Here is a 24,609-nt window from a genome sequence, read left to right on the forward strand (position 1 = left end):
GGAAAGGAAGGAAGGAAGGAAGGAAGGAAGGAAGGAAGGAAAGGAAGGAAGGAAGGAAGGGAAGGAAGGAAGGAAGGAAAGGAAGGAAGGAAGAAAGAAAAAAAGAAAGAAAGAAAGAAAGAAAGAAAGAAAGAAAGAAAGAAAGAAAGAAAGAATCTTCTAATGTTTTAAGTTGAGTTTAGGAAATCACGTAGAGATGAATTGATGACAGTCCTCCACAGTTCTATGCTGAAGAACATGTCTGGGGTGCTACCTAAAGTGTAGGGCATCCTGGGTGTTTCACATCTGATCTCTTGCTATCCCTGGCTGAGGACTGCTCTGGGAGGAGCATCAGACCCCAGAATTCCCAGATTCCCCAGTGGCAGACTTCGCATGCCCCTCCAGCCAGACAAGCTCACCATGGAGACAGGCAGATGCTATCGGTGTGAGTGGGACTGGCCAGCACTGATGGCAACTGCCATCCTACAGGACACTCTTGATATGGACTGAAAGAGCCAACACTCACTGTTCCCTGGCATTTGCCCTGTTCTGTGCATTACCTGACAAGACTGTCAGTTTGGGAGAGGTGGGCCCAGGGATGTCTGGGTGTAAGGTCGGTGACTCTGGGATCCCCTTGGTCCATCTTACATCTTTGCATTTGGGAAAAGTGTGTATAAAATTGTCCATTTTTATCTTGGAGCCAATGTAAGACATTCAGACCACTAGACAGTAGCAGACCGTCTGACATGCTGTCTGTGTTGGTGCCTCGCTACCCCCGGATTCTCCAGCTTCCACTTCTCCAGGAGAGAACGTGTAGCCTGGCCCTCATCCCCAGAGAGGCAAGAAGCAGAGTGGGATCTGATGAGCTGTGGGGATACAGGGCTGAGTGTGAAAAGGGAAGATGCTAATATCTGAATACATGTTTCACCCCCTTCCCTTGTTGATACACAGTCTCTACCGGTGTGGTGATAAGAGGTGGGGACTCGTACCCTTGAGAGAGGCCTCAGGCTCGCTCTGTTCCGTGAGGACTCTGAAGAAGAGCACCTTTCTGAGGTTGAGTGCTGCCTTCACTAGGCTCCTAATCTGCCAACATCTCCATCTGGGACATTTTTTTTTAGCCTCCTCACCAGAAGCATGGAGGTTCCCAGCCTTCAGGGCTGTGAGCAGTAAACCTGTATTGTTTATAAAGTACCCAGGCACTCTAGGATTTTGTTAAAGACACTCCTGCCCAGCTTGGCATCATCATCCTGGTTCAGACATGAACGTTCAGCTTCTGTCTTTAGATGCACAGATGGCCAACACTTCCAGGGAAACAGCCTTCTGGAACCAGTTCCCGCTAGGAAGTCTGGCGGCCGTTCTAACCAGACGAAGGAGGCATATTGAACGCCATCTCCCAAGCTTCCTAGTGAGATTCTGTCATCCTTGCCCTAACTTCTTCATCCTGGGTTACTGGCATGGCTTGATTTCAGATCCTGTCTCTGGGCCCTTTGACGGACGACCCATTCAAAGGATGTCTCCTGCCTTCCAGGAGAGGGCGGCAGCTTTCTGAGATTCAGAGGTCTATAGCAAAGGGAAGGAGAGTGGCTGCCTTCTGCCTGTGCTGGAGGCTTCTTTTGTGTGATGCAAAAAGAAGTCGTGCTCTCCAGCTGGACCCAGAGCCTGTCTAAGGCAATCCCAGCTAACATGGGCTCCCATTGTCTACCCAGCACCCATCTGCTGCGTTCTGAGGCCGGCAGATGGGAACATAGGTTGTTCTGTTGTGGTCTGGTTTTTGGTTTTGTGAAGTACCAGGGATGGAACCTAGGGCTTTGCACATGCTGGATCATCCTCTAACTCTGAGCTGTGTCTCTATCTATATTTTTGCTTTGTAGATTTTAAGACAGAATTTTACTAGTTGCCCCTGTTGGCCATGAACATATGGTGTAGCCTAGGCTGGCCGTAAACTTCTAATCCTTTTCTCTCAGCCTCCCAAGTATCTAGGGTTACAGGTCTGAGTCACCATTTCTGGTAGGAAATAATATATTTCATTTTAAAATGTGTGTGCGTGTTTGTGTGTGCGCGTGCGTGTGCGTGCACATATTGGTGTGTAGAGGCCAACGTCAGGAATCACCCTTAGGAGTGTGGTCTGCCTTCTCTGAGCCAGGTTTCTCATTGGCTGGAGCTCACTGACTAGGCTAACTTGAGCCAAGGTTTCTCATTGGCTGGAGCTCACTAACTAGGCTAACTTGAGCCAGGGTTTCTCATTGGCTGGAGCTCACTGACTAGGCTGACTTGGTTGGCTGGTGTGCTCTGAGGCCTTCCTCTCTTGCCTCCCCAGTGCTTGCATTATGAGCAGAAGCCCCCACGCCAGCTTTCTGAGTGTGTTCTGAAAATTGATCGCAGGTCCTGATGTTTGCAAGGCAAGCAGTTCCCCCAGCTGGGCCATCTGTATTCCCAGCCACAGTTCTTCAGTAGACATGTTAGTGTGCTTCAGAATGAAGGAGATGTCACACCACACCCAGAAAGTATGCAGTGTGTCCTGCGCAGGTAGAACCACCGAGAAGGGCGAATTGACAGGGGCTGATTTTTTGTGGTAATTCTCCAACCCAAATAAGTCTGGGCAATGAAAACACAACTCAATTAAGATGAATACATGTTGTGCGCCTAGATTGGGTAGATCTACTGCTACACTACCATCTTCCCCATATAAGAGACCCCTTAGAACTTGTGGTTTTTCCAGGCCAGGTGCTTCTGCTCCACTTTCCTTCTTCTTCTCCTCCTCCTCCATCAGACAGATAAAGAGAGGAAGGTAGAGCTGAAGATTTTGGGGAGGAGAGAGAGAGAGAGAGAGAGAGAGAGAGAGAGAGAGAGAGAGAGAGAGAGAGGAGATGCAGAGGAGAAGAAGTGGAGCAGAAGCACCTGGCCTGGAGAAACCACAAGTTCTAAGGGGTCTCTTACATGGGGAAGATGGTAGTGTAGCAGTAGATCTGCCCAATCTAGGCGCACAGCATGTACAGCATGTATTCATCTTAATTGAGTTGTGTTTTCATTGCCTGGGCTTACTTAGGTTGGAGAATTACTGCCACACTGATCAGGTTTTATGTAATCTCTATCAGCTAAGGTCATGTGAGATATTCCCAAGGTGGATTCCAAGGCCAGGGAAGTTTCAAACAACTGTTCTCCTTAGCATCCACTAAAGCTCCATAGTAGATATATTGGATGCTGACAGGTTACAGACTCATATATGCATTTGTTTAATGCTGATTTTTTCAAGATGCAGTTATCCACAGTACTCCCTAAATATGCTCAGCTGGTACTCCATGGAAATGGCTAGAAAATCAGCCTGCCTGAATGTAATCTGAGAAGATTACAGCATTCAATGAGAGTTCCTTATGCTGTCTCTCAAGGTAGGGCTAAAATTCCATGAGAAGAGGGTTCCTGTTTGTTGTGTCTCATTCTCTGCTGTGTTCCAGAACCTAACACAGTCTTCAACATACTTAGTGATTGTGTCTGCTGTGGAGAATGGGTAAATAAACATGAATGAGTGACTGACAGATGAATGAGTGGGTGTATGTATGTATGTATAGATGGATGAATGGATGAATAGACAGATGATTGGATGAGTGAATGGATGGATGGATGGATGGATGGATGGATGGATGGATGGATGGATGGATAGAATACTGATGGATGGATGAGTGGATGAATGGACAGATGGATGCATGAGTAGGTAGATGGGTAGAAGAGTGGATGCATGGACAGATGGATGGATGACTGAGTGGATGGATGGATGGATGGATGGATGGATGGATGGATGGATGAATAGATGTACTGATGGATGGATGAGTGGATGAATGGACAGATGGTTGCATCAGTAGGTAGATGGGTAGATGAGTGGATGGATGGACAGATGGATGGATGACTGAGTGGATGGATGAATGAACAAATGTATTGATAGATGGATGAGTAGATGAATGGATAGATGGATGGATGAGTGGGTGGATGGATGAGTGGATGGACAGATGGATGACTGGGTGGGTGGATGTATTGATGGATGGACAGATAATTGATGGATGGATGAGTGGATGGGTAAATAAATTTGCTGATAGACGGATGAGTAGATAGATGGAAGAATCGGTGAGTGGATAGATGAGAGGATGAGTGGGTACATAAGAGACAGATGGATGGTTGGATGAGTGAATGGGTAGAAGATGGAGGTGGGTACTCTTGGCTAAACCTTAGGCTGGAGCTTCCGGATACAGAGGCTGGAAAGTAAATATCTCCCCTAGCTGCAGTAGGACAGTCATGGTTGTAGACTCCCAGCCGCAGGACAAAACAGTGTACTCGGTGTTAGGTGTGGCCCTAGGTCCTGTTTGAGATTGCAGAGGAATAATTAGCTACAAGCCAAACAGGGAAAGCTGGGTGACCTGTCAGGAGGCACTCTGAGCTCCACTTCAGAAAAACGCACACGTCCATGGAGTCCGAAGGTCAGACCCTCTCCTGCCCTGCAGCCTTTGGGTATTTGTTTCTCAGGGGACACTCAGATCCCAGAGGAGACTTCTGGGGCCATAGGGGAGTCTTGCAAATCGGACCCTCTGACTAATCAGAAGTTGCTGTGTTTGGAGGCTGCGCACACATATAAAAGCCCAGCCTAAAACTTGAGCAACAATGTGGTTTCCTGGCTAGTACGGCTGAGGCTGAGGCTGAGGCTCATCAGTCAAAAGCCTAGAGGAGGCCTCACAGGGACTAGAGCATCAAAGGGGTGACAGAGAGAAACCGAACCACATCGTGCTGACAACTTAAGGGAAACAAATGTCTTGAGAAGGTAACTCACTCAGTTCTAAGAATAGAACTAGAAAAATGGAATATTCTAATATCTCCTTAAGAAATCAAACCAATCATTAAGTCCCCCCTCCCCTTTCTTCTTCCCCCTGCCCTGCTGGTTTCTGCCTTTACTCTGCTGAACAGAAGTGGAATTGGCAGGGTTTGTGCTCTGCACACTGTTCTTTGAGAAAAGACAAGGAAAGCAATTCCTGTTTAAGTCTATGGCTTCAGTATAACCCAGGGCTGCCTTGACAAGGGTGTTACAAGAAAAGAAAGAAGAATGGAATACTTGTGAGAGAAGGTGCATGAAATTACCTGAAAATGTCCATCTGATAGCCCAAGTCCTGTTTACTTCTGTATCCTGACTTGTGTCACTCAGTAGATATGTCATGACAGTAGCAAGGACACCCAGAGACATTTCCAGAACATTCCCTAAGTTCCAGGCCTCTCACACACATAGGCTAATTAGTGTTCCCCAACTACTTCTGTGGGGCCGCTATTCCCTCCCGACTCTCTTCAGAGGGGATTGCAGAAAGCCATCAATTTCAGTCATGCCCAGCAAGCCAAGGCCTGTCGCAGTTCCTGGGTGGCTGAGTCTGCCCAGGAGTCTTGATTTCCATATTCTCCCCTACAGACTCCATCTGTACAGATCTCCTTCCTGGAGGCATTGACCCTGACAGGAAGCCAGGAAGGCAGCAGGCCTTGGGCAGCACACGGGTCAGAAACATGTTCATTATTTTTCTGGTTAGCATCTGGAACACTGCTGGTGACCCCAAATATCTTCACTTGCCTAGCCAAGCATCCTATGTACGATGGATTCAGATTTTCCGGGTTGCTGATGAGGGCCGCTGTGCCTGACCTCCTCCTAACCAAGCTGGATCTGGGGCACAGAACTGATTCAGAACAAAGCTCTTGAACACTAAACGGTGGGAGGCACATGGGTATGAGTTAACAAAATAGTCTTTTCTACTGTGATCACCTCTGCTGGGGCAGTCGGAGATCAGCCACAGAAAGGGACAGAGTAGAACAAGAAGCCACCTTTGATGATGAGAGAAAAGAGCTAAGTTCACCCCCGGTATGAAGACGAAGCCACCGCAGTGGGATTCGGAATTAGCATTAGGAGGACCCTCGTGTGGGAAGATGCATCCTTGGAGCAGATCAGTACATTGGTTTCTGGGCAGCGGCACCGTCTTTACTGTTCATGCAACCTGGGAGAGGGAGTGTCCTGAACTACGTGACAGTACAGAGTCCAGGTTAGCTGACTGTAGAAACTCCAGGACCCTTGGCAGGTTGTCGGCGGCAGGTGCAGAGCAATGATGGTTGCTCTCAGCACTGGGACTGAGGGCTCAGGGTTCCAGTGGTCACTGATTTAATTAAAAGATACAGTTTAAAATCACTGTGTATCCCAGGTTGATCCTGACTCAGTGTCTCAAGTCACCTCAGAATACAGGATGACAGGAGTATGTTACCACATCCAGCCTGGGATGCACTCTGACTAAAGGAGACATAAAAGCCCAAACCTAACCCAAGCATGTGACATTCTTCACACTGGGTTCCAGCAGTAGTGCAAGGGTAATGCCCCTGCACTTTCCTCCAAGACTGGGTTCTAAGAGAAGAATGGCCCTAAGGATATGGTGAGCAGCCAGCTGACCTGCACAAACCTGCCAGGAGAAGTAAGAGAGAATGGGATGGGGAAGAGAATAATAAGCCCAGGAAGAATTGTGCTACAGAGTCAGAGCCACAGAGCTAATGCTCCTCCGTGAACGGTTACAGCAGAGGTGATGGCCTCCATGAAACTATCTCTAGATAAGAAACAGATGCCCCAGACAAGGTGCCACATATTCAGAATCCCAGTACTAGGCAAGCTGAGGCAGGAGGATTAGCATCAGGTCAGTCTGGACCAGGCCAGCAGCATAGTGAGGCATTGTCTCAAAAATAAATACAATGATAAAACACAAATTAACAAATGGGTCTAAAACCAGACATTCAGTAGAGGATGGTGGACTCTGGGACTCAGTCAGTAGGTGGCCGGCCACACAAAGCCTTCTAGAGAGAGGGAGCAAGGGGAGTATTGAAAACAGACCAAACACAAGAATGTTTAACGACAGGAGAGTTGGACATGATGAGTGGTACACACTTGTAATCCCAGGGCCCGAGAGGCAGAGGCAAGAGGATCACTGTGAGTTCAAGTCCAGCCTGGACTACATAGTTAGAACCTGTCTCGAATAAATTCGCATGTGTATACCCCCCACTAACAAGTACTTATGTCATGCATCTACATGTACACACATATGCACACACATACACACATGTACATATGCACATGAACACACATGTGCCCATGCATGCACACAAATGCCCATGTTAGCTGTGGAGATTTAGGAGAACAAAGAAATGAATATGGAAGGTTTTTCTGTGCATTGATCCTTAAGATAATTCTCCATCAGTAACACATTGCCTTTGTTTGTTTGTTTGTTTGTTTGTGTTTCGAGACAGGGTTTTTCTGTGTAGCCCTGGCTGTCCTGGAACTCACTCTGTAGACCAGGCTGGCCTCGAACTCAGAAATCTGCTGCCTCTGCCTCCCAAGTGCTGGGATTAAAGGCGTGCACCACCACTGCCGGCTTGATAACACGTTTCACTGAGCATTTTCAGGCTCCTATCCCCAAAGGCTCACATGGGAGGCAGACATTTAAGCATCATAATTCCCAGCTTTCAGAAGAACAAACTGAGGCTCAGAGTGTTCTGGGGAATTCCACCACACCCTGCCTCAGGCCTCCAGACCCTGGACAGCAACTCCACCCACAGTAACTTTCCATAGCAATGGAGTCCTTTAGAGCCTTCCCCTAAGGAGCAGCGAGCACTGAGAAACTAGAATTCTAAATTTCAGTTCTTTAAGTGCGCTTGTGACGCGGGGCTCTGGCATTTGGATGGCATGCAGTAGAGACTTCTTTTGTCTTCCTATGCAGATGACCACTTCCCACTTCAGCTACTTCCTGGGTCCCATCTGTCATCAACTTCTTCCTGGCTGGGACATCTTTCTTGCTGTGGCACCTGGCCTCTCAGACTGCCATCTTCTCGAGGTCTCATTCTCAGGGTCCTCCAACGTCAGTGGGTTTTTTGTTTCTCCTTTTGTTTTGTTTTGTCTTTTTTTCCTCTCCGAGCCATCTGGTCCTTCATCAAATTCAGGAGGCAGAGCCTCTAGGCAGAACCAGAGCAGGAAGGCAAGGGAATTACCCAGAGAGGAAGCTAGGAAGATCATCGGGTGCTTTCTCCAGGACCTCTGAGCAAATGCTAAGGGACCATGCTCCAGCTGTGACCACACCTGCACTCTGCGGATGTGGCTGGCAGATGGTGGTGTGGCCACGTGGCTGGCCTGCGCTCATGAACCACCAGGCCCAGAGGCGGAAGTGGAATGGATTGTTCTGAGATACAGTGGAGCTGCCACCCCTGTGGCTTCCATACCTTGGCCCACTATTGGGTGGCCAGGACACAGAACCACATTGTGTGCTCTCCGTGGTCCTGAAAGTGTACCAGCCTCTCCAGGCCTCAGCTTTGACATCTGTAAGTTGGGAATTTTAAGACAGCAGACCATTTTAGCACGCGGTCCTGGAACCCTTTCAGATCCAACCCTCTACTGACATTACCTTCAGAGTTGGAGGTGTGAGCACTCTCACAGCGTGTCCACTCATTACCAGAGGCATCTGTGACTTCACCAATATTTTAAAAATAATTGCAGGCTGGACATGGTGACACATGCCTGTCACCCCAGTACCCAGGTTGGATGAAGCAAGAAGCCAGAGGGCCAGCCTGAGCTAAAACAGTGGGACCTTGTCTCAAAAATCAGACAAATAAAAAATCACAAAGAGACAGGTTTTCTGGCCCACAGTTTCCTTATGATGAGCAAATCTTTTAATACTGTGAAATTCCACAGAAAAGCACTTTGAAGCACCTCTTAGGCATTCAGGGGCATTGGGCACAGAGTAGGGGCTCACATCCTCACTGCACAGTCCAGAGTTGAGAGCAGTACTTTCTGTCCCTACGGGCCTGAGCTCGCCTTTACTCTCACCCCAACCCCTTCCTGTGGCCTTGAGACACTGGAGTCTTGGCTCTAAGCTACCCTCCACTGGGGCATTCCCCCCTGCCATGAAGAATGTTCTTTCTTCACCCATAATCACTACCAAAAAGCAAGTCTGATCCTTGCAGGGATCGTGGCTCCTCTCACGCCGGCCCCACCTCTCACTCGGCTATGCCCTGCCTGTGTGCCCACATGGCCTGGTTTGGAGCATTTCTTCATCCCTGTCACTGGCATCTACTGATGCCTGAGCACGGGGGCAAGCAAAGCCAGACAAAAGCCCTGCCTGCATGGACCTGGGGCTGGAGGGAGGACAGATTATGGAGAGCAAACCAGCAATCAACTCCTGCAGAAAGAATCCCAACAACAGCTCACAATACACGGGTGAAGGTAAACTCTCTAGGGCGGGGCCGTTACAGTGAGAGTGAGCTACAAGGAGGTGAGGCGGGCCTTAGGCAGCATGGAGCAGGCCTGCCAGTGCCTCCCTCCTCAGTCAGAGCCTCCGCTTGCACCCTGCCCTACGCCACAGAGAGACCTTTGCTCTGGGTTTTACCTGGTGGATTGGCTGACTTTTTGAGCCAAGAGTCTTGTGTAGCCCAGGCTGGCCCCAAACTTACTATGTGTCATTATTGGCCTTGGAGTCCTAATCCCTTTGCTTCTACTTCCTGAGCCCTGGGGTTCCAGGCACGCACCGCTGTGTACTAGAACACAAATGCTGTACCCCTGCCTGGGAGCCCCTTCTTCAACCTGCTCTGAGAGGTATCCTGGGATCACTCTTGTCCTAGCCTGATTAGGAACAAGGGCAGAGTTGGCCGTTGGTTATCGTCCTTGACTCAGCCAAAGTCATGCCAGGGCTACTCTGACATACTGGATAGGACCTGGCCTCCCCACAGGAAGCATTGTAATCCCTTAACCAAAGAAAGCCCGGCCTCTGAGCTTAGGCCACAGAGATTAAAGTCTTCAGAGGAAGCATGAAGGGGGAGGGGAGAAAGTGCCATGTCAGAAGGTTAATTTTTGAGCTGGGGAATGATTCCCAGGCAGCCCCAGGTGACTTTTCCCCCTTGATCCAGACTGGCCCCTCTGCCCATGAAGGAAAGAGAGGGAAATAGCCAAGGACAGGAAGTCACAGGACACTGAGCCCCACTAAGATCCCCTAGGCTACAGCAGGGACCTTTGTCAGGGGGGGTGTGTGCTTAGTGACCAGGATGGTGGTAGAGATCCAGGCAACCCTTGGGGACCAGCTCCCCTCAGTGGTACCTGCCTCTTTGAGGCTCATGTAGGCTCTGGGAATGCACAGCCACTGTGAGGCCCTGAACTCGGGGCTCCGGCAGCGAAGGAGCCAAGCAGGGTTTAAAGTGTCAGGTTTAGGTGCTCCGACTGTGATGTGGAACCTTGGCCAAACCACCTCCTTCCCTGAGCCTGTTTGCAAATAGATAGGGTAGGAGCAAGGGCATCCCAATACCACATAGAGGAGTCTGCCTGGAAGACAGGCAGTGCCCCACAAAGCAAGTGTGGGGCCATGGAGGCAGCAGTAGACATGGAACTGAGAGACCGAGACACATGAACCTGTAGCTTATAGGGTGGTATCCAGTGCCACGTGCCTGAGTTCAAATCTTGCCTATATTACTTAGCTCTTCCCTAAAGAGTTTCGACCTCCTAGCACCGCCGTTGTGGGTCTACCTGGCAGCCAGGTATGGCACAGAGTCAGCGACATTTGCGCACTTCAGATGTGGCACCACTTCCTACAGAATGGCCCTCGCACTTGGTGCGCATTTCTTGCCCTTTGCACGAGATTTTTTTTCCCAACCTGGTTGGTTCACACCTACAGTCCTAACACTCTGGGGCTGATGCAGGAGGATCGCAAGTTTGAGGCCAGCCTAGGCTACATAATAAGACTCCTGTCTGAAAACAAAGCCAAACAAAAGAAGGCCTCGGGCTTTTCCTTCCGACATCCCCCAGGGATTTGGGGTCTTTTCTGAGGGGTGAAGGTGATGCCATCCAGACAGAGGTTCTCAAGGGAAGGGAGTCTGGAGCACTGGCCTGGGGACAGGTCCTGGCCTAGGGACACAGACAAGAACACAGTAGAAACACTGCTCACAAAGCCAGGAAACATGGTAGTCAGAGGTTTCCAGTTGTAAGTAGGGGATCTGGGAAGCCCTCAGAGGCCCAGAGACAAGGCCAGGAGCCTCCACTCACTCCTAGGCACAGACTCTGTGCCACAGCTCCCAGACTTCAAGATCCTTGGGGCAAGCATGTGTCCCTTCTGTGCCTCCCCGTGTCCTCCTGTAAATGAGTGCACACAGGATGCTGCTGTCAGAGTACGGGGTGGGGTCGGTCAGTCTGACTCAGGTTCTCCCTCTCTGACTTACTCCTCGCTGGGGTCTCCACAGGGGAGCTGGGGGTGGGGTCTGCAGAGCTGGTTTAGGGAATGCTGCCCCTGCCCCCACCCAGCACAACGCTGACCCCTGGACTCATTAGCAGATGTCCTGACAAGTTCAAGCTCCTAGAGCCATTCATTAAAAAGTACTCCTGGGGCACCTCACACTCTCGGGCTGCCCAGACCTCACTAATCATTCACAAGTCGGCAGGCAGGCAGGCAGGCAGGCAGGCAGGCAGGCAGGCAGGCAGGCTCTGCTCAGGAATGGCCCCAGATCAGGAGCCCCCAGCAGCCTGACCCAACCCTAGAGCAGACTGCTGTGTCCCTCCGGGAAAAGAAGCTGACTCACTTTATGACCTTGGGCAGCTCCTTCGCTGGTTGTGCCTTTGTCTCCTCAACCGTCCCGCAATCCCATCAACTCTAAACATGGGACCAGGAGATACATCCACATGTGGCAGCCCAAGACCTTCTCTGGCCGGGGGTGGGGGTTGGGGGGAACCTGCCTAAAGGTATTGGTCACATGAGGTTCAAATCCCATCCAGACTGTCCCATTCTGTGACTGGAGTCCCGGGGAATCAGAGGCAGAAAGGCTAGAAGATGATCCAACCCATCCTCAGCTACATAGGGAGTTTGAGACTAGCCTGGGCTACATGGGACCCTATCTCAGCCTCTATTACTCACAGCCCCTCCCCATCTAGGGTTCTGGGCTTTGAGCTAAAGATAAGAAGGACAAAGGGGTGGCCATTGAGGTTTTCCTCTGCACTTCTTTGACCTTCCAGACACCCCACTAGGGCAAATGAGCCTTATTCCAGCTTAGAGGAGAAGAAAAGGGGGCTCTAAGAACCCAGGGCCTCAGAAGAGGAAAGGCCAGAGGGTGCAGGGGGATGAGGCCCGGGCTTCATTAAAGCTCCTCCAGGCCACCAGGCACAACCTATAATCCTCAATACCGCAGAGGGCTGCCCAAGCGCCTTGAATGGGCCTTGCTCTTTCGGTTTCTTAGATTCACAAACCAAGCTTCCCCACATCCCTGTGACCTCTTCCCCAGCAGTCTTTTCATGTTACATAGGCAGAAACTGCAGCACAGGGAAACTGAGGCAACTTCCCAAGTTCAAACAGCCAGAAAGTAGAACAAGATTGCCTGGAACCACCATGCCACCTGCTGCGGGAGTCCGTATCTACCCCGGAAGTGATTCTACAGGACTGGAAGTGATTCTACAGGGTGCACCAGCTCATGGGAGGCAGGTCCCTGCTCAGTCCACAGCTCAAGACCCTCAGCAAAAAAATGTTCTATGAGCCCTTCCACTTCCTCCCTGGGTGGCTCAGCTTGGAGGGTCAACAGATATGTCGGCAGGTTCCTTCATGCTAAAGGGGAGACTGAGGCAGGGAGGGCTAGGCCAGAAGCACACGCAGGGTGATTATCCCTGCCGTGGCAGCTCAGGCAAGTAGCTGAGCTGGATTTAACTAGAGCCAGGGGTCTCTGGAGTCTGTTCTCAGTTCGCTGTGCGAGGCCTGGAAAGATGGGCCCGTTGTGTTGATGAGTAGATTGAGGCTCAGAGCAGTTTTTCTTATCTATTACCTGGATGTGACATTTCAATCCAGCTTTAGGTGGCTGCTTCACTGCTTGACTGAACTGAGAGAAGCTGTGAAAGGGGGATTTGTGCTGGACAGGGCGGGGACACTGAAGAAGGCTGCCCGGGGAATGATTGGCCAATTGCACTCCAAACTAGGACTCGGGAAGTCTCTGGGGCTCTCCAGAGCAAGGTATCATGGAGACCAGCACTGACGTAGGTAGTCAGCCAGAGGTGGGGACGGGAGGTTGGGCTTGGGCGCCAGCTTTGAGTGCCAGGTTTTAAGCCAGCTGTATAATAAGGAAAGTTTCTGTACCTCAGTTGGTCACGTCAGCTGATGAGTGCAGGCGACCCCAGTGCCTGCCCGAAGCCCTGGGGGAGCGGCCTTGATGCACACGTTAGTTCTTTGGTCTTCCTAGAAGGCTGGCTTTGCCATTAGCAAAGCCGGGCCACAGTGGAAGCAGCAAGCCTTGGGCGCCGCCTGGCCCCAGAGGGTCATGGGAAGGTAAGGGCTGGGAAGCCGGGCCATCCTGGCTCTCCTTGTCCTGGTCATCTCCAGGCTCAAGCCTGAGTTCCTGGGAGCGAGATGGTGCTTCCCTTGAAGTGGGGGCGACAACGAAGGAAAGGCTGTTCTACCCTCCACCAGCTGTGCACGTGTGTTCTTCTCTCTCTCTCTCTCTCTCTCTCTCTCTCTCTCTCTCTCTCTCTCTCTCTCTCTGTCCTGGGGAGCTGGGGCTGGGGCACAGGGACAGAAGCTTTCTCTGCCCCCTTTAACTCCTTCTTCCCCTGTGTGGAACCAGAAGCAGCCAGGCAAACCTCTCATGCACTGAGCAGGCCAATCAAGAGAGACGATGGGGGGCTCCTGAGCCACTACCCAGTCTGTTGGTGACTTCTGGGGGTGAACCATGGAGGGGTAAGGACTAGGAAGAATAGAAGAGACCCACCATGCGTTGTATAACGGGATGACCCAGGTAGACTTCTCCACCATGAATGCTGCGTGTGCTTCTGACAGAGCCTTTCCTGCCTCAGTCTCCCCTTTAGCAAGAGGGAACCTGCATTCATCTCTGCTGGCTCTCCAAGCGGAGCCACCCAGGGAGGAAGTAGAAGGGCGCGTAGAACCCTTTCTGCTGAGGGTCATGCCCTTCCTTTCATTTCCTCTACCAGAACATTCCAGTGTGGGGAGTCAAAGGCACGGACTGCAAAGGGCGTTATCCAGCACTGCACGTGGGGCACCCGGACCACCTCGGAGGTCTGAAGCCCGTGGGTTTCATGCTTCAGCCGTGGCTTTATCTTTTGTTAACCCTACCTGTGCACAGAGGAGGTGCCGAACTGACCCCCGTGTCTCAGTTTACCGATTTCTGAACAGAGTTGCTGTGACGAGTGAGGGAGCCAGTACGTCGCTAAAGAGTATCTTGGGGCCTGGCATGGGATGTGTCCTCAAAAGATAGTGATCTTGTTCTGCCCACCCACATCTCTCCATGGAGACAGGGACCCCAGGCCCCATTCACACTGAGCTGCTGTAAACTGAGGCTGTGGCCGGGGGACTTTCCTAGAGAAACTCCACGGACCCATGGCCGCCACAGGTGTCCTTGGAGCAGTTGTGTGGCACTGAGGTGACAAGGGACAGCTGTTGGGTAGGCTGAGGTCACATATAACCCAGGCAGGGCCACATTCCAGTATCTTATTCTCTCCTGTACTCTCCAAGGAAGAAACTAGGAAAAATATCCTATTCAAAACAGAACCCCCGATTTATGTTGGGGTTTGGTCTATTGCTATGTACTGTAACACTGAATTCTGTACCGGGAGGTCTAGGCCTATGAGTGAATTCTCACATTTACCAGCCTTTGCTGTGCAAGCCCCTTGCTCCTTAAATTTAAAGCTCTTGTGGTTTTGTCTGCTGCTAGGTACTGAAGTGCTGGATACTGGCCCTGGTTGCCTCAGGGACGAGGAGACCCTCATGGAGACCAAGTGATGCTATGTAACCTTGCCCTTCACGTTATCCCCAATTGGTCAATAAAGATGCCTACAGCCTGTCTCTGGGCAGAAGAGAGAGAGGTAGGGCTTCGGTTCTGGACCTTGGGGTCTGAGGCAGGAGACCACAAGAGAGGAGAGAGAATGTGGAGAGAGGAGAAGATGCCACAGGGTTGATGAATCATGAGAACATGGCCACGAGGGCTGGCCAATGACAGCAGCCCAGACGGAACATGGCAAGTTATAACTCAGGGTTATTGAAAGGGAAGTAGATCCTAATAGCTTAGAGGACAGCTATCTGCCCAGCTCTTGTGCTTTTAAGGCTTACTAAAAATATAAAAGTTTTGTATTTTTTATCTGGGAACTGAATGATTGAAGGTGGGGTAGAAACCCTGACTGAGTTAAAATATTTACTACAACACGGAGGAAGAAACTAGGAAAATATCCCATTCAAAATAGATCCCCCTAAACTTAAGCACCTGTGAACACACCTAACCAGAGATGAGAAAGACCTCCACAATGAAAACATCCATCACCGAGAAAGGAATCACAGAAGAAGCTAGAGGATGGGGGACACCGCCCCCATATGCCTGGATTGGCAGAATTTTTATTGTGGAAATGACGATGTTACTAAAGCTTATGTGTAGACTGCAACACCTATCAAAATTCTGACGCCACATCTCACCAATCTAGGAAAAAACATCCCCTCTCCCAAATTCATATGGAGCCACAAACACCCAAAGCAGACCTAAGGAGTAGACAAGGCCGGAAGGATTGCCACACCTGGTCTCTGGCTGTACTGCAGAGAGCTACAGTGATAAAGGCAGCCTGGTGCTGCGTGGAACAGACAGGGAGACCCCAACAGAATTGGGAACCTGGAAATAAACCCGCAAAGCTACAGACACCTGGTTTTTGACAAAGGAGACAAAGCCACACATTGGAGAAAGGATAGACTGTTCAGCCGGGGTTGACAAAACTGGGTATCCACCTGCAGAAGACGGAAATTAGATTCCGATCTCTCACCTCACCTCAAAATCTATTCGAGATGGATTAAAGACCTCGATTTTAAGATCCGGATGCTGAAACTTGTAGACACTAGCCAAGGGTCTAGTCCTCAAGGCAGCAGGGTCGGCAAGAACTTTCTGACTAGAACCCTCGCAGCCTGGGAGCCAGCCCCGAGTACCAACAGCTGGGACTAAAATGTGGAAATAAAAGTCAGGATTCAGAGGAGGAAACCGGTCAACACTGAAGGGGCATGAGCTTTCTCAGCTTTGCTCTGGCAGGCTGATGTCAGAAATTACAAAGAATTGCAGAAACTAAATACTAAGGAAACAGAATTGCCAATCAGCGAATGGGCAAAGTAATTGAAAAGGCACTTTAAAAAAGAAAGAAAGAAAGAAAGAAAGAAAGAAAGAAAGAAAGAAAGAAAGAAAGAAAGAAAGAAAGAAAGAAAGGAAAAGAAAAGAAAAGAAAAGAAAGAAAAAGAAACAAAGAATCATGACTAGCCGATCCCTAATTTTAAGTGTTGGTTATCCCTAACCATCAGCCAAATGCAAATGGCAGACAAGGGGTTTTCTGGGTATATCCCAGGAGTGGAATAGCTGTCTCATGTTAGTTCTATTTAAAATGGGTTTGAGGAACTTCCAAACATGTTTCCACGATGGTCCTATGAATCTGTACACCCACCAGCAGTAAATAAAGGTTCCTCTTTCTCCACATCCTCTCCAACGCTTTTGTCAGATTGCTTTCACATTTTTAATACTGATTTCTGTGATTGTAGTGAGCGCTCTTAACCACTGAGGCATCTCTCCAGCCAGTGTGACAGGACGGAGGGGCTACCTCCCTCCAAGGTGTTTGAATTTACCATGCGCCATCCAGGGAAGCTCAGTGGAATGCCTGCTCCTTTCTATGCTTTGGTTGCTACACACACACACACACACACACACACACACACACACACACACACACACACACGCATACACACACACTGGAGCTACCCTGAACATCCCTGAGCTGGCAGAATCTTGAGCTGTGATTCTTTTTGTTTTTTTGTTGTTGTTGTAGTTGTTTCATTTCGTTTGGTTTTTGTTTTTCAAGACAGCGTTACTGCCTGGCTGCTATCCTGGAACTCACTCTGTAGACCAGGCTGGCCTCAAACTCACAGATTCACCTGCCTCTGCCTCTGCCTCAGCCCTGAGTGCTGGGATGAAAGGCATGTGCCACCCCCACAGGTCTGAGCCATGGTTCTTAAAGGACTTTTGGGGAATGGGAAGAGGTCTCTCCCTGCAGCCTCCTGGGTGCTTGCATTTCCCTGCAGAGGAAGCCTGACACACTGAACACAGGCCCCTCTCAGTCCTGTGAATTAAGGCCTCAGGAAACTGTGGGTCCTCTCCGGTCTGGGTGGCAAGGGCATGCTGGCCTGGAGGGTCCTTCCCCAGTGTCTTTTATCTTTTGGATTGCTGCCACACCTGATGTGGATTTCTGAGATACGGATCACAGGCACTGGACCCTCACCTTGCTGGTGGCAGCAGCCAGCCTTTATCAGGAACCCATGGGGCACTAGGCATTTTCGTTTTCCTGGCAAGTGGCTTTCACAGAGCTACTCTGCTGGGGAGGAAGTTGAAGCCTCAGAGGGAAACAGCCAAGAGGCAGGGTGGCCACATGTGTCTCCTCCCAAGACCCTGGTGCACCTGCGTGGGAGGCAGCAGCTTGGCACCGGTATGAGAGGACTGTGTCTTCAGGGTCTGGGGGTATCAGAACCCTCAGCTCATTAGTCCTGTCCTGTGGGTCTGGGTCAGGACACTGGATCTAGCTCCCTGCCGGGCCACCGGGAACCATGTGGGCCTGTTTACACACCTGGCAGAAGTGGAAAGCTGGCCAGGCCTCAGAGGATTGTGGCTGAGGCCCAGAGCTAGGGGTGCCCATAAGGAATGGGCAGCGGGCCACCTAGCCGGGAGGACTCCTGGGATGATCTGGGGTTCCCTGTGGGGAGACCAGGATGACTTCCCTCTGTCTCCTGACCTCAGTCTCCCGGCTAGAGAAGCAGGAGCTGCTGTCCTCTGCTCAAAGGCACCACAGTCCAGACGTGGGCAGGGGTTTTAGGAGGCGGATACGCTCTGAAACCAGGACCTATGTTTAAACCCAAGTTGACCACTCTCTGTCGCCAAGTGTCCTTCATGTGTCAGGCTACGTTCTAGACCTTAGGGACACAGAGGGAACTGTATGTAGCCAATAAAGTTTTGCCCCGACACTGACCACAGCCCAGAGTGAGATGTGGATACAGGGCAAGACTGTACACGGTGTCTGCTGTGCAGACAACGAGGTGGTGTAGCTTTAGAGAGGTTCTATAGGCGTGAGTGGGGCAAGATTTTTAAAGTGGTCATCTAGGAAGACTCCTTGGAGGCAGTGCCCTTGTGCCTAAGACTTCGATAACCATTGCCTTCCAGCTGCAGCTGATTAGGGTAAGAGAATTCCAGAGGCAGAGTGGGTGCAAAAGTCCCCAGGCAGACACAGCAGGGCAGGTGTGAAGTCGCAGGCTTATGAGTGACTGGAAGAGAGTAAGGAAAGAAGCGAGGGCAGGAGAGAGTTCTGATCCTGTTTCCTAGTTTCTGCCTCTGGTAGTCTGACAGCCAGAGGGGCTGCGCCACGCAAGGTGCGTCAATTCCTAGAGATAAGAAGCCTGCACCATTGCTCACCCGGTAAAGTAAGCACTGTGGGGCCGTCTGCCCAGAGGGGTTGCTCCAAGCTACTGTTCACCTCCCCAAATCACAGAGGGCCAGACAGCATCTGGGGACAGCCCTGCGTCCCAGAGCTCACTGAAGTCCTACCAGCAGCCGGCCTTGACCAGCTGCCCTGCCTCATTCCCAGCAGCCCTTCCTCCCTGCCTCTGCCTCCCGCACGCCCTGGACTTCCTGGGTACTCTTGGTGGCATGGTGGCCTGCTCGTTTCTAGACACCTGTGTGTGTGAAGAGCTTATTCCTCCATGACAGTCACCCTGAGGCTAGGAGCTCCCTGACCAATCCCAGCACCACGAGGAGAGGTGGCAGGCAGGTGACAGTGCAGGGCATGATCCGGAAGTGACTTGAGACCTCTGCTAATGTCCAAGTTGGTCTACTGCCTTGGACCTTGGAGGCCGCCTTGCTGGATGTCAAAGGACTGCTTCTGTTGAATATCATGTGCCACACACATAGTAGGCTCTCAGCCAGACCCAGAGTAGGTGCTCAGCCAGTGTGGCTTCTGCCTGTTCCCACCCAGGGTCAGGGTTCCCTGAAGCTTAGGGTGGGGTAGAGGGAGGCCCACTTTCCTGCCTCTTCCAGCACAGCCAACAGTGTCCTGCCCTCCTCCCCGTCCCTACTCCTTGGAGGCCAGGATCCATGGGGCAGATGCCTTCTGGCTTGCCAGCCTGACCCCTAGGTAAAAGCTTGTCTGTCCCTGTTGTCACCCAAACACCATGGTAAACAAGGCAAAAGGCCTGGGGACAAGCAAGACTTTGGCTTCAGCCCGGGAAGCATCCTATGACCGACATCCATCCGCCAGCACTCACAGAACCAGGGCCCCTCAGAGCTGATCTGCATGGGGCGGGCAGAGAGGACCATGGGAGCGCCTCACCAGGGTCACAGGAGGATTTGTGAGAAGTGCACGGCTAGAGTTTGGCTGGCGACCAGCATTCCTTTGTTCTCTTATGCAACTTGGATTTGCTGTCTACTACACATCAGGCCCTGTGCTGGCTGAAGACAACGAGGTAGGGACAGAGAACCCTGCCCTCCCGGAGCTGACCTCCCTCAGAGGTGTGTGTGGGGGGGGTGGGGGGAGCGATGTAGATGGCATGCTGACAGATACATCGCTTAATATGTGACAGATTGCCGGCTGGCGATAAAGATTTTCAGGGAGAGAAGCAGAGGTGGGGATTTTCCCTTTCAGAGAGGACCTGAAGGTGGTGGCGGGGAAGGCCTTGGAGGGGGTGGTGTGAACCACATAGGGAAACTGAGGGACCCAGCCTTGCAGACTGCTCAGACAACAGTGGTTCAGACAGAGGGAAACACATGTGCAAAGGCCCTGGGGTACAGAGCGCCAGTTCTGAGGCCCGGCCTCCCCTTGGTCTCCGCCATCACACGTGTGAGCTGATCTCTGTCCATTCGGTCATTACAGACCTGGATTTTCACAGATGGACCCCACATAAAGGCTCCCCTGTAAGACAGTGTATTTAAGTTTTCTAGAGGGGAGTGGGGGAGGGCAGGACAGGCTTGTGGTCTTTTAAGAAGGGAACAAGAGGAATGAGACCAAGTAGACAGCAGAACTGTTCCTAACTTTCTAGGATTCAACGGTGTGTGTGTGTGTGTGTGTGTGTGTGTGTGTGTGTGTGTGTGTTCATGTATAATGTGTCTGCTTAACTGGAGGCTAGTGGACACCCTCAGGAAGGCCATCGGCCTCCTCAAGGCTGAGTGTCTCAGTGGCCAGGAGTTCACTAATTAGACTGGACTGGCTGACCAGTGAGTCCCAGGGATGCCCCTGGCTCTGCCTCCCACAGCGAGGGATCACAGGTACACACGACATTTTCTCACGTGTTCTCGGGATTGAACTCAGGTCCCCACACTTCCAAGGTGAGAGTTTTATGATCTGAGCTGTCAGCCCCTCCCGTAGGTCCCCTTCCCCTTGCCCTCTCCACCCCCATCCCTCTCTGGACTTCAGTGAAAAGCCAGCTAAGTGAAGACATTCAGCAAGGTCTGGTCACAGAAAGTGTCAACCCATGGGGCTGCAATTCAATTGTTTTTCCAGAAGTCTCCACCAGGGCTTTTCAGCACCTAGTCACTTTGTCTTCCAATGCTCAGGGCCTAGAGAGCATGGACAGGCACTGGGGTGGTGCTCAGGAGCCATGTGATGTCAGAACATGACTCAACTTCTGTCGCCATCTCCTCATCTGATGAGGGTGGCCACTGTACTTCCTTAAGACCACTATGGGAGTGAAAGGAGCTGAGTGTGAGATCCAAGCTCAGGTGGGGAGGAGCAAGGCACTGGCCATTGTCATGGCAACGAATGCCCACCTCCTGCATTGTCCTGAGCTTTGTCTGAATTCACAGCCCACTGAGATCGGGAGCCCTTGCCTACCAAGAAGGAAAGGAGACTCAAAGACTCTGCCTTCAAGCCCAGAGCCATCTCCTCTATTCCTTCATCTTAGGGCCCCTATTCATCCATCACTAATGCTCCCTGAGCCTTGGTTTCCCTTATCTGACAATATGAGTACCTCCATTCTTAAATATTGAGATCAAAAGTCACAAAGCCCCCGTGTGTCCATGGCGATTGTGCCACGGGACCCAAAGGATGACCAGGAAGGCAGACAGCATTTCGGCCATGTTGAAAGGGAGGCCCATGGGAGCCACTACTCCCTAAAAAGATCGCTGCCCACCCTCCCACCCCCTGCCCCAGATCAAGCCTTTCCAGAGGACACCCATGGGCAAATTCAGAAGCAGGGAGCACCCCTAGGGAGATTCATCTGTGCCCTAAGACCTGGTTTAGCCGCAACTGCAGCTTGCTCCACGCACCACCTGTGCAACATTCTGTAGCTGTCCAGCCTGGAACTCCCCCAGCCGCCCGTGCTCAGAGCATCTTCAGAGTCACCCAGTGGTGAAGAACTCACAGTGGCCAGGGGACCAGAGCAGCTGTCTGTTCCTGTGGAACCAGAGGGGAGGGAGGAAGCTACTCTGCCACCAGATGGGCTGGTATTAACTCAAAAGCAGCCACACCCACCCGCTATGCAGGCCACTGATACACTCCGACCTCCTGAGATGGTCTTTGGTGGGAAACACAGCAGCTCTTGACTTCTGTCCAGAGTTGCTGGCAACCCCTGGGGTCATGGAAAAAGATGCCCTGGGGGCTGGGAATTCTAGGCCTGGGCTTGGCTTGTACATTCCCTCCTGGCTCGTACCTTGATTCACAGCATGTGCTAGGAGCCTCTCTGTCCCCGACCCCAGCTTTCCACAGTGGGCCAGCTCCTTCTGGACCAGTGACTCATGAACATCAGAATGTGTGGCCTGGGTGGATCACAGGGATAGAAAGCCAGTGCTGAGTTGGCACGGCCCCCATTCCTCCATAACATACCGAATGGTAGATGCCCTGGTCTTCCGAGTTTCTTCCCTCATCTGGTACCTGCCACTCCCAAGGATCTCCAGGCCATGCTTGTCCAATGCCACCTGCTTGGTGACCCGGGCATGCCTTGGACTCAGAGACTTCCAGGCAGTCTCTGACGAGGGAAGTTGGGTAGACACTACAGACACTCCAAGCTGCCATCAGTTTTTTGAGATTGGCCCTGCAGCCTTAGGGAGGCCATGGCTACACTGCCTGCTAGTTATGAACCCAGAGGTGCCTTCTGTGGAATCATATTTCACAACCAAGAAGAGGACACACCAGCTCTTACTAGCCAGGAGCTTGAGAAAAACTACGTAAACCACTCTGAATGCAGAGATGCCAAGTCTCCTCACCCAAACGGATCCACCTGCCTCCCAAGGCCAGGTCCTGGCAGTGACATCTCAGGCCCACATACGCAGTTCTCACCAGGGAGCCACAAACAAATGAGTGGTCCATTCCTGATAACAAAGAAGGCACCAGCCCAGTGCACGCAGCCCCACCGAGCATGTGTGATCCTCTGACCCTGCCTTACCGTGTCATCTACCATGTGCCTGAGAACCTCACCATTGACTTACCCCAAAAGTAAAATTCAAAAGTCTCACAATGCCTTAAGTTAAGTTTGAGATTTGTGCTGAGTCACACCCACTGCTATCCCTGGCGTTCGGGGCTACCCTGGGCTGCGTTGGGCAGGTTACCCGGCTTCCTGAGCCTTTACTTTCTCACGTGTCAAGTAGGAAGGCAAACACAGGCACCTCCCTGGCTGAGCAGACCGCAGAAGATATTGCTGCAGAGCCTGGCCGGTGGCTCTCCCTTATCAGGCGGGCCACAATCCCTGCCATCTACTCAGCTAACACAGGTTAAGGTGGCTGTGGCTGCCCCATCCAGTTAGAACCAAGGTGGGACTGTCCCTGTCTCTTGGCAGGACCTCACCATGCTGGTGGGTCTGCTTTTGTGACTTTTGCCTCTGGGGCAGAGCACACGGCAGCCATGGTCCCTGCAGGCATATTGTTCCAATGCATCTCCCATCCCTATCCAGACATCTGTTGGCTACAAGACCAGTATCCTGGCTAGACCTTTCGCCTTTTCCAGAGCCGATCACTCCAGCCTAAACCAACCGCAACACTGATTCCCAAAGGCAAAGAGATGATCATCTCATTTTAAAGCCAAGGAAAGTGAGACCTGGACAAGGAAGGGAGCCGGGGATCCCCCAGGCCAGTGGCTCGCTCGTTCAGGGCCCTATTGGCCTTGGCAAGGGTGACCTACTCCTTCTGAGGTCATTTATTTGTTCTCTTCAATGTCAACAGAGTCTGACGGGCTAGATAGCTGAGCACTAAAGGACTTGCTGTGACAGCCAGCCTGGGGTCACCGTTCCTTGTCAGGCACGCAGGAGCCCTTCTGCAGCAGGCCGCTCCCTGGGGCTCTGCTGCCTGTCACATATTAAAGGACACCATCGCCTCTCCTTTATTTTGTGAACATCGGCTAGCTCACTCAGAACTGTCGTGATGTGCCCAAGCACCTTCTGGAAGAAGCCACTTGATGCGATGGGCCTCGTGCCCTTCTGGAAGTCCTGATGGGCTGGTCCCTAGGAACTCACTTCAGCCTTCTCTCTGAGAGAACTGGACTCTGGGAACAGCAAAGGCCCTGGGCTCTCAGATGTGGGCACTCAGGGGGTTCCCATTGGGGGAGTGACCCGTGAGAGTGTCCCCTGCTGTCTCTAAGCCTTAGTTGACCAAGCTTGAGTGGGGAAGGGAGTGTTCTAAAGGGATTCTTTTTCAGGGGTGACACAGGACAGGTGACACCTCCTCAAGGAAGCACTCAGGAAGGTGTAGTTCTCCAGTCATTGAGCAACTGCTACAGAGCAAAAGCAGCCAGCATGCATTCGGCCCTTAGTTCTAAGACACCGACGTAGAATGAGTCCTTAATCTTCACCGTGAGCCTATGTTGCGTTATCATATTCCCTCTTTCTAGGTAGGGGGTACGCAAACCAAAGTTCAGAGAGGTTAAGTGGCGACAGGTCACACAGTTGTTCTTCGGAAAGACTGTGTAGGGCTATATCCCAATAGCACCAAGCAAGCGGTCAGAGCTCAAACTTTAGTAGAGTGGGAGGGCCGAGAGGCGGACCAGGGAGAGGCAAGGAAGAAAGAAGGGGAGCGGGTGCTCCCAGGGGTAGGCAAGCTCAAGGCGGGAGGGTCTCGACCCCGGACCACAGTACCTTGGGCGGCAGGGCGAAGAGAATGGGCAGCAGAGCCAGCGGCACCACCAGCAGCACCAGGAGGCGCCGCGCGCTCCACACCTTCTTGGCCAGCGCCGCCAGCGCCGCCATCCGCGCGATCGCCGGAGACCGGGCGGCCCGACTGCCCCTCAGCGGCCGCCGGCAGGGACCTAAAGCCCCGAGGGACGGGGAGGAGCCACGTGGAACCGCCCCGGCCGCGCCTCCTGGGCCGGGGAAAGTCGAGGACAAGGAGCAGGGAAGGGGCCCCAGAGCACCCCACCCGCCCCCGCGCCCCACTCTGGACTCACGTGGGAAATGGGGCAAAGCCCAGGTGGGACTAAAGGCCTCAGCACTGTCATCCCAGTTCAGATCCTGTAGGAACAGACCACGCTGCTGAGACCTCTAGTGACTGTGGTTGCAGCCTCTTCCAGACGTGGAGGTTGGTGGTGGGGTTTAAGTGAGATAGTGCTTCGTGCAAAGGGCCCAGTCACCTGTGGGTAGGAGC

General features: G+C 51.9%; 1 protein-coding gene across 1 annotated transcript in view; it reads right to left on the reverse strand.

Moving 5' to 3' along the window:
• Positions 1-24,245, reverse strand: part of Slc13a3 (solute carrier family 13 member 3) — a 73,041-nt gene extending 48,796 nt beyond the window's left edge. Inside the window, exon 1 of the mRNA XM_021193642.1 lies at positions 24,105-24,245. Coding sequence (XP_021049301.1) covers positions 24,105-24,215 — 111 coding nt within the window. The 5' untranslated portion in view covers positions 24,216-24,245. The remainder of the gene's footprint in view (positions 1-24,104) is intronic.
• Positions 24,246-24,609: the final 364 nt, after the last annotated feature.

The sequence above is a fragment of the Mus pahari genome, chromosome 3 (genome assembly GCF_900095145.1).
Source record: "Mus pahari chromosome 3, PAHARI_EIJ_v1.1, whole genome shotgun sequence".
Classification (NCBI taxonomy): domain Eukaryota; kingdom Metazoa; phylum Chordata; class Mammalia; order Rodentia; family Muridae; genus Mus; species Mus pahari.